General features: G+C 38.9%; 1 protein-coding gene across 3 annotated transcripts in view; it reads left to right on the top strand.

The window, feature by feature from the left end:
- Positions 1–1,178: 1,178 nt before the first annotated feature.
- The window catches only part of LOC122634240 (serine-enriched protein), an 18,458-nt gene continuing 9,135 nt past the window's right edge, over positions 1,179–10,501 (top strand). The window contains exons 1-2 of one of the 3 annotated variants that reach the window (XM_043822981.1): positions 1,179–1,793; positions 3,400–3,599. In XM_043822981.1, coding sequence (XP_043678916.1) covers positions 3,403–3,599 — 197 coding nt within the window. In that variant the 5' untranslated portion in view covers positions 1,179–1,793; positions 3,400–3,402. Of the gene's footprint in view, positions 1,794–3,399; positions 3,600–10,501 lie in introns of those variants that run through there. The other 2 variants (XM_043822980.1, XM_043822982.1) reach the window with 2 other exon arrangements.

Here is a 10,501-nt window from a genome sequence, read left to right as displayed (position 1 = left end):
AAAAAAAAAAAAAGAAAAAAAACCAGTAAAAAGAAAAAGTATCGGAATTCGATTTGGAAAATCTTAGGAACGCAAAAGTCAGCGGGTGGGCGAGGGGGGGAATTTGGTTGGTACACGAGACATAGCGGATAAAAAGAAAGAAAGAGGCGCGATATCTTTGCTTGGGAGGAAACTGCAGGGACCGCATTGCGCCAAGATCGCGCATTCGTCCGTGGCGAGACCGCAAACCACGCGCATTTTACTTCAAAGGTAGAAAACTTTTCAGGAGAGCGTATCCTGTTTCTTCGTGCGTTAAGTAACGGAACGTAGGCAAAGACTAGAAAGAAGACAAAGAATAAAAAGAAAGAAAGAAAGAAAGAAAGAAGGGAAAAGAGAGAGAGAGAGAGAGAGAGAGAGAGAGAAATAGGGAGAAGTCTTGCTAGAGACTATAGAGAGAGAGAGAGAGAGTACGAAAAGATCCAACATTATTTTCCGTGGTTATAACACAGAAATTCGATAGAAAGTAAAGAGAAACAAAAAGGGGGTAAGGAAAGGGTGATGAGGAGAAGAAGGGTGAATGAGGAGAAGGTAGGAGAGGCGATTTAGGGTGGGTTAAGGTGGGCGGGAAAAAAACGAGGGAGAATATAAAAACGATGACAGAGGAATTTCGAAAGAATTCAAAGTACGTGAAAGATCGTATGATCGAGATCTCGAAGGAAACTCGCCGAGTTGATCGTTCTCTCTCTCTCTCTCTCTCTCTCTCTCTCTCTCTCTCTCTCTCTCTCTCTCTCTCTTTCTCCTCTGTCTGTTTCTCTCTCTAGCTATCTTTCTCTGTTTCTCTTAAGAAGAAGTCTCGAGGATCCCTTTTGATCGTGCGATCTCTGTGCTCCAAAGAGGAGGATCTGGCAACAACGTGAGGAGGTAGAACGATCTTGTGGGAGAACATGGGCTAAGAAAGAGAAAGACAGAGAGAGAGAGAGAGAGAAAGAGAGAGAAAAGGATAGAAGAGAAGTGGAATGAAAGGAGCAAGAGAGTGAGAAAGAAGGAAGGGACACCTGAGTGAGAAAAGGAGAGGAAAGAGAGGAGGAGGAGAAGAAGAAAAAGATGGAGGAGGAGGAGGAGGCGGTGGTGGTAGTGGTGGTGGTGATGATGGTGGTGGTGGTGGTGGTGGTGGTGGTGATGGAGAAGAAGGAGGAAGAGGAGAACGAGGACGAGGACGAGGACGAGGATAAGGAGCATGAGGAGAAAGAGGGGAAAGGACAGAAGGTGGAAGAAGAAACGGCGGGCAAGCAGCAAGCGGAGCCCTGGTCCAGAGAATCGTAAAACTCGACTCGCACTCAAGGAATACCTCGCGCTAAACTTTCAAACTTCCGTTTGGGAAAGCTTAGTTTCTCTATTTTCAAAGCTTCTAGCCGTAGAGGAAGAATCGCTTTTCACAGAGCTATAGTTATCGTCTTACAAGTCCTGCGAAACTAGCAAAGGAATAACTACACGTCGAACTTTGAGAAAACAACGTACGTTGTCGTTGCGAGAAAAGGAGAAAGAAAGGGAAAGACGGAGAGAGAGAGAGACAGAGAGAGAGAGAGAGAGAGAGAGAGAGAGAGAGAGACAGAGACAGACAGAGTGTAGGATGCCGTGGAACGACTCGGACATAGTGGCTCGTGTGCAACGATAATATTCGCCCACGTGTGTGACCAGTGTGAATCGTGCATTTCGTATTACAGAAATCTATAGTGATCGCTAGAGAGAACATTTAGAGATCATTTTATAACTTATCAATCATTGTACCTTGTGCCATCGTTGGATTTTGATTTGTAAGTAAATCACAAAATTATATATACTATTTATACGTATGTATGTATTTACGTACGTACGTACGTATATAATAATAATTATTATTATTATTATTATTATTATTATTATCATTACTATTATTATTACTAAGAAGAATGTAAAAATATAATCTATGTATTTTCTTTTGAAAAATCTCTCGAGTTACATGCGTATTTTACTAAAATTTATACGAATAAACGAAAGAACAACAAGAACGTGCCTTCTCTGCGGTCGAGTTTGAATAAATTCCTACGGACGACGAGAAGTTCCTCGTTTCGTACGTGTATATGTGCTCTTGTGTGTACGTACGTGCATGCGTGTGTTTGTCTCTCTGGGTGTTTACAGAATGAGAACAAGCTAGGATATTTGGTAGGATCGATCTCAACTAACCTTTGCGTTTAGAAAGAAAACAATGATTAACCTCTCGTTTACCTCTCATATTAAAAAAGTTATCTCTGTTTTTTCGTAATAATATTTTCGTAATAAATTGTCGATAAACTATAGAAGGGAGGATCGAATTAAAAAGTTCGTAGAATTACAACGACGAATTTAAAATCGTGAAGGAAAGAAAAATTTGTAAAATCCATGTGCCGATTGAACGAAATCGAAAAATTAGAGAAAATATGAAACGAACCAACGAATGCACGAATGCACGAACGAATGAACGAACGGCGTTTGTTCGACATTAAAAGCTTCGCAAATTCGTTCGGCGGCTATGGCGGTGTAGCGGTGGCAATGGCGGCGACGGTGGCGGCGGCGGCGGTTTACGAGAACAATCGGCGCTTGACGCGTGTTCGAAAACTACAAAAGCCGAACTAATTAAAAGGGAATCAGTCGTGGTACCACCGGTAACACCGACTGAAAATTCAGATCGAGTTGGACTCATCATCGCTAGTAGTAGTCCGCCTCGACTGTCCGGCCAATGATGACGCGTCGCTCTGGACAACGCCGCCATAGCGACGCAAATCAAATATTAATCGCGCAATTAGCGTCGATTGTACTTTAATCGGTGTTGCTTTTTTTCTCTCTCGTTCCGACTACGTTTCCATCCTCGTTCCCCTTTTATACTTTCTTTATCCTTGTTTGTGTGTATGTGTATATATATATATATATATATATATATATATAAACTAACTAATCAAGCTTTTCTTCGACCCGGAAGCTTGCAAACGTTCGACGAACGTAATCGTCGACAACGAACGCATCCAACAAAATATTCGACTCGTAATACCTACTGTAGATATGTTTGAGTTCGTATATAGTTCGTATATACGTACGTATATGCGTGTACGTACGATGGATGGATGGATGGATGGACGCCTCGTCACCTCCATTAATTTCGGATTATAGCGAATCGCACACGAGATAACGTACAATGCAACTGTTTCTACGAAAAAGATGAAAACTTTGAAATACTAAACCGGTTGAAATTTTCCTGATGACAAATCCGATCTGATTGTTAGAAGGAAAGGAAAATAAAGAAAAAATTATAAGAACGAAAGAGAAAAAAATAAAAATAAGAACGCCGACGATAATGACGAAAAAAAAAAAAAGAAATATTTCATAGGAATTAATAATAACGTGCAGGTAATGGGAAGCAGGGCCGTTGCTGTGGGGGCGGTAGCAGGTGCCGCTGGGGTTTCCGGCGAAGCTGGTTTGGCCGGTGTACCTAGACTTTTGGAAGATTTAGCAAGACTATCCGAGGACAAAGACACCGCCGACATCGTTTTCCTTTTGGGAAGGGACGAGACACCAGTTTATGCGCACAGAATCATTCTACAAGCGAGGTTGGTTATTTACTTACGGATACGTATATACTATATATATTCAAGCATTTCATTTAATATAATATATCTCATATTTCATAAAAGTAACGTTTCATTATCACGTTCGGAAGGTATTAATATATTTTTTCTCAAAACGCTGCTACGAGTGTCGAATTGGGGAAATAAAAAAAAAAAAAAAAAAAACAAAAAGAAAAGAAAAGAAAAAAAAGAGAACTTTCCTGCGAGAAATTCAATTTGGTGAAACAAACGCGAGATCCTCCGTTTTCGTAGGCGAGAAAAAAAAAACAAAAAATGGAATGCAAAAGGAGATATAAAAAAAAAAGATTGAATAAAACAAGTAATAACAAAAAGAAAAAAAAATAGAAGAAATAGATAAATAAATAAATGAAAAAAAAAAAAGAGCAACGACGGGGAAGGAGATTGGAGAAATGCTATTTCAGCAGAACGAAATTAAACCACTCCGGTAAACGCGTATATTATTTATGCGTAAAATTTACGAGTTTACGAGTTTCACATTGGATGAAAGTACACGTATCCTACAACTTTTTTCTCTCTTTCTCTCTCTCTCTCTCCCTCTCTCTTTCTTTCTCTCTTTTTCTAAAGTTGTAATCAAAAAGAATATAGAAAAATAAAAAGGATGAAAAATATGGAAGAGAAGAGAGAGAAAAAATGTAGAGAAAAGAGAGTAGCGGCATGAGTGCGCCTTTCCCAACGTAATGAGATCGGTTCTTTTCTCGTTTCCTCGTCATCGATGTTTTCCCACGACTACCACGTAATATATGTACACCATATATATATATATATATATATATATATATATATATATCCTACTAGATAACTATCTATATCTGTAGAAACACGCAGACACAAGGATATCGTGTCCGTCCCATCAGGAAAAGCTACGAAATACAAATGGATATCAGGTTAAATGAAGTAGCACGACGCGCCACGGGAATGGATTTAATTGTTAATCGCGTAATTTTTATTAAAGCGACGAGTAAAGTCTCGTCGATCGAGTCAGGAGATTTCCTTGGAGAATTCGCCTGTTACGTCGAGTAACAACCGGTGGAAAAAATCAAGATAAACGTAGAGATACGATAGGATATGAAAAGAGAGAAAAATAGAGAGAGAGAGAGAGAGAGAGAGACAGAGAGAGGAGATAATCGAATGAGATTTTAATGTGAATTAAAAAAAGATTCTCATCTCTTTTTTTCTTATTCTTTTTCTCTTCCTTTCTTTTCTTTTTTTTTTTTTTTTGTTCATCTTAATATTTCACGATCAAACTTTGTTCCGCTTTTTTAAGTTCATCGATTATTGAAAGTCGATAAATCTATATCGTCGTAGTGTTCAGATACATTAACGTTTAATTACGTTAGCTTTGTACTATAGCTTAGAAGATACGAAACTTTATTATCTCGATGCTATTGTCTTCTCATCGCTAATGCAAAGGCGCAATATGGCCGTGGAAAAACGTGTAGTATGTACGTACGTCTGGAGTACATCCGGAAGTTACTGTCTCTCTCTCTTTTTCTTTCTTTTTCTCTCTCTCTCTCTCTCTCTCTTATATTCTTTCTATCCTTATGGAAAGCAGAAACCACGGTGCCTTGTTACTTAAAAGCGGCTAACTTACTTTAGGATAACTTCGTTAGGGAAGTTCCTTGCTACTGACAGAACTGGTGGAATAGAAAAAAAAAGGAAGAAAAAAGGAAGAGAAAAAAAAAAGAAAGAAAAAAGGGGAAAGAAAAGTCTTAAGAGTGAAGGTCTCGCTGACGTGACTGGTGCTCCTAACGAGGACACGAAGAAACAAAATTGATGATTTTTATGAATTATTGTAAACATCGCTCGAATCCAAAACTGTCGTAATTTATCGTTGAAATAATTACCATTTGATCAGACGGATCTGAACACTTCTTGGTTATTATTTATAGACATTAATTAGGAATAAAAAAAGGGAAATAACGAGTATAAATATCTCGATTAACGCTGTATTAAAAAAATCTCTCTGGGATATTTCCAAGAAAATAAAGAACTAGGTCTTGTCGTGATCAGTATCGCGTGAACGGATTAAAAAGTTGTAGGTATTTTTACAAATATTAAAATCGATAACAAGATAAAGATAGATAGATAGATAGATAGATAGATAGATAGATAGATAGATAGATAGATAGATAGATAGAAAGAGAGAGAAAGAGAGAGAATAGGATTCACGAGAAAAGTTTTGGACGTTCAACGACGGCTTGAAGACGATATCGATGAATAAAAAAACAACGAGAAGAGAAAGAGAAAAAGAGAGGGAGACCGATTTTAGCTTCGAAGGAAAACTAATGAACGCGCGAGTGATTATCGAAGGAGGAGTAACAAACCAAAGTCATCGAACTTTCTTGATCGGTGTAAGCACGCGCTAACCTCGCTCGCCTGCTCGATGGATTTTAATTAAGGAGATCCGATTGTTACCGACGAAACGAATCGTCCGGCCGTTCTAATTAGTTGGACAATGAGAAAGAAAGAGAAAGAAAGAGAAAGAAAAAAAGAGAGAGAGAGAGAGAGAAGTACCTCTCCTTTGGACAATGAGAAAGAAAGAGAAAGAGAAAGAAGTGGTTCTCCTTTTTCCACGATCAGCTTCTCCTCCTTCACCCCCTCTCTTCCACCTTCTCCATCTCCTCCACCTCAACGTTTCGATGCACTCTCGAATCGAGGGAATTCTAATTATTGTAAGAAGGGATTGATATTTAGAGGAGAGAAGAAAAGGGATGGTAGGTAGAACAGGTCGAATGGTAGAACGAACGGCAGCCAGTTTTCCAGAGGAACAGGACGACGGGCGCTAATTGTAAAGTCAATTACGATATTTCCGCGAACCCTTTTGATATCGGTGTGGAAGGGACGAAGAAGCCCTTTGTCGTTTGTTCGTTCATTCGTTCGTTCCTTCTGTCCTTCTTGTCCCTTCTTTCGCCCTCTTTTCGCCAGCCTTTCGGCTACCACCTCTACCGCCCTCCTTCTCCACCTCCTCCTCCTTCTTCTCCTCCTCCAGTTCCTCTCGATCCTCTTTTGTCAAAGCGATCCTCGGAAAATTAAGTTACGCATGCTCCTGACAGGCGTCCGCGGAAGAAACGAATGGACAATACGCGACCGCACTCGAATTCTCATCGGTCCCTCCACACTCCCTCTCTCTCTTTCTCACTCACTCTCTCTATCTCTTTTTGTCTCTCTCTCACTCTCTCTCTCTCTCTCTCGCTCTCTCTCTCTCTCTGTCTGTCTGTCTGTCTGTCTTGTATCTATTGAAATCCTGCTAAAATTGTTGGCTCTTCTTTTATCCCTCCAAATAAAAGGTACACTCCTCGTCGTTATATTTCTAAGCGCTAGATCCATGAGCCACGAAAGTCATTCAAAAATACCATTGTCATTTAAGCAGACAACACACTTCTGTCTCTATTATCGTATATATTAATTAAGTATAACGAGTATCTGACTAACTTATATATTTCTTTCGATTTGATATAATTATTTAGAACAAAATCAAATTTTGTTCAGATCAACGATTCTGTCTGTTTATTATCTACCGATGCATTGCATTCGTTTAATCTATTTATACGAACGTGCAATATCTATTCGCGTTTCTAGAATATTTTATTTGTACGAATAACATCGTCACGACGAATCACTGTCTATTTATACGAATCTATTATAAATATCTTACGTCGATTAAACGGAGATAAACATAGATAGAGATGAAGACATAGAGAGAGAGAGAGAGAGAGAGAGAGAGAGAGAGAGAGAGAGAGAGAGAAAGAGAAAAGAGAAAAGAGGAAGACTGTCTATTTATACGAATCTATTATAAATATCTTACGTCAATTGAACGGAGACAAACATAGATAGAGATGAAGCCATAGATAGCCATAGATATAGAGAAAGAGAGAGACAGAGAGAGAAAAGAAAAAAGAGAAAGAGCTAGGAGAAATAAAAAAAGGAAAAAAAAAGAAACAAAACAAAAAACGAAATAAAACAAAACGAAAAAAAAAACGAGAGAAAAAAGAGAGAGAAAGAGGGAGAGGGAGAGAGAGGGAGAGAAAAAAAAAAGAACAAAAAAAAGTGTGACTAGGTGACTACAATGACGGACGCGAGGAACGTGAGATGCCAGCAACCATCAACGATGACGTCTCTCGTAGAGCAGAATTACGAGAATGAGAGAACGTTCAAGAGAAAGAGAGAAAGAGAAAAAAAAAGTGAGGGAAAGCGAGAGAGAAAGAGACAGAGACAGAAAACCCCGTGCAACCGGAAACCGAAGCGGTTTTTGCACGTAGATCGACGGAGCCGCCATATAATCGCATGCTTGGTCGTTAGTAGCGGAGCCTGCGGCGACATTCAACCCTTGCCGACGTAAAACCAAGCAGCAGCCACCACGACCCTCGTTTCCCAGCCACGTCGTACCACCTCGTGTGCCCCTCTCCTCTCTCTATCTCTCTATCTTTATCTCTCTTTCGTGCTTGCCTCTACTACCCCTTTCCAAGTCGCGAAACCACCCCCACCATTCCCTACCACTCCGTTTCTCCTAACACCTCTGACTCGCACCAGACTCTCTCTCTCTCTCTCTCTCACTCTCTCTCTCTTTCTCTCTTTCTTTCTCTTTCTAACGTTCGTTCTCTTTCGTTTTTACCTTCTTCTATTCTCTCATGCTGATTTTTGGTTTTCTTTGATAGCACTGCGGCAACGTTCGCTCGTGATTAGAGAAGAACCACCCCCTTCCCTTTTTTAACCTCTCTCTTTCCTTCCCTCTCTCTCTCTCTTTCTCTTTTTTGTTGTTTTGCTCTCTCTCTTTTCCCCCCCTCTCTCTCTCTCTCTTTTTCTTTTTCTTTTTCTTTTTCTCTTTCTCCTTCTCTTTCTCTACACATACGTACCCCCGTCTTTTTCTCCTTTTCCGTCAACTTTGCGCAAAAAACTCAGGGCAAAAACACAGCGACGAACGGGAGCGACGCCGCGCGTTGTTTTCGATGCATTGTCTGATTTTTCCTCCGTCCTTTGCGTTTGTACGTATACCACCACCACCACCACCACCATCACCATCACCACCTCCACCACCACCGGATCGTTAAATCTTACCCAAAATCATTAGAGAGGGCGGTGGCTGCTGACTCGTACGAAAAAAAAAGTGAGCAAGTATTTATCGCGATAAAATGGAAGAGGTCATATTTGTTACGATGTAAAATCAAATAAAAAGTATATGCACGAGTGATAGAAATGATTGATCGAATGCTAAACTTGAGAAAAAGAAAAAAGAAACAAACTGTAGATACGATTGTCTAATCTGGTGTACAGTTACTTTGCTTTAATCAATTTTAATCAACAAGAGTTATGTCTTCCTGCTGATGCTCGACTCGATACAAATATCCAGTCTATTCGCTAATACATTATCTAACTATTTCAAATACCACCATGAAAAAAAGAAAAAAAAACGTATTACTAATCACTAGTAATTTCTGACGAACAGTTATCCTAATCAACAAGACAGATATCTTCCTGTTGACGTTCGACCTTATATCAACAACTAGTCTAATCGATAACGCTTAAAAATAACTACTTAAAAGAAGAAAACCAGTTTAAAGATATATAATACTAATCACTAATAACTGATAAACAGTTATTCCAAAGTTATTCCGATCAATAAGAAAGATATCTGCTTGCTGATGCTTGAGCTGATATCAATATCTAGTCTAGTCGATAACACTTAAAACAAATTATTTCAAAAAAGAAAAAAAGAAAGTTGTTTGAAAAAGTACTAATTACTGGTAACTGGTAAACAGATACTTTACAGCTACTCTGATCGACGAGAAAGATATCTTTCTGCTATAAATATCTAGTCCAATCGTTAACGCTTAAAACTAACTCTTAGTAAAAATAAATCAATAAATATATAAAAATTGTTTAAGAAGATGTTAATCATTTTTGACGAACAATCGCTCAACAGTTGCTCTAATCAATTAGAGAGATGTCTTTTCGTTGAAGCTCGACCTAGTTTAATATATATATATATATATATATATATATATATATATATATATATATATTACGTGACAAAGCTAACTCTCATCGAGATAGAAAGAGATGGAGAGGTAGAGAGAGAAATAGAGAAAGAGAGAGAGACCGTATCTGATTAGTCGCAAGAGATAACCTACGCAATAACGTTTGTGGAACTTCCCTTTCAAGATCAGAGAATGAGTTTTCCCTTTGAGTCAAAAGCGAATTGACCTGGTAATTCGTACGATGAGAATTCGTACCAAGAGAACATGGTTCTCGTTCGATCGCGCAACCACTAATTAGCCTATTTTGTAATCGCTGAATCGGTACTACCTACTGACGGTGGCAATGGCGGTGGTAGTGGTGGTAGTGGTAACAGTGGTGGTTTCTCTCGTAGAACTCGTAGGGAAAACACCTCAATGCTAAATTTAGAACACTCGGAAACGACACGGGAACGACATAATGGAATTTCAAACCGGTTCGGACTAATTCGAGCGAATGCCGATCTTTCGATTACGCGGACCTCTGAATGTCTGTATATAGGATAACGATTTCGCTTTTGTATATACCAACTTCTCATTTTTATATATATATATATATATATGTATATGTATATATATGTATATACACCACAGATATTGGAAAATGCTTGAGCTTAAGTTAAACCGGTTGAACGGTAGCCTAATGAAGCGTTCCTATCAAAGTAAATAGGCCAAACGTTATACTCTCTTATACAATATAACCCGTTGCAACCTTCCAAAAATAGTAAATCCTATATAAAACGTCTCGTCACACATTCCGCATCCCATATACTCCTCTATATAAACGTATATAAACGAGGAGACTGACAGAATATCGATATCTATTGGATTACAATAAAACGAAAAAAAAAA

This window comes from Vespula pensylvanica, chromosome 14 (assembly GCF_014466175.1).
Source record: "Vespula pensylvanica isolate Volc-1 chromosome 14, ASM1446617v1, whole genome shotgun sequence".
In the NCBI taxonomy this organism is placed as follows: Eukaryota; Metazoa; Arthropoda; class Insecta; order Hymenoptera; family Vespidae; genus Vespula; species Vespula pensylvanica.
Note: the sequence above shows the minus strand (reverse complement) of the source record. Positions and strands in the feature narration are given on the sequence as shown.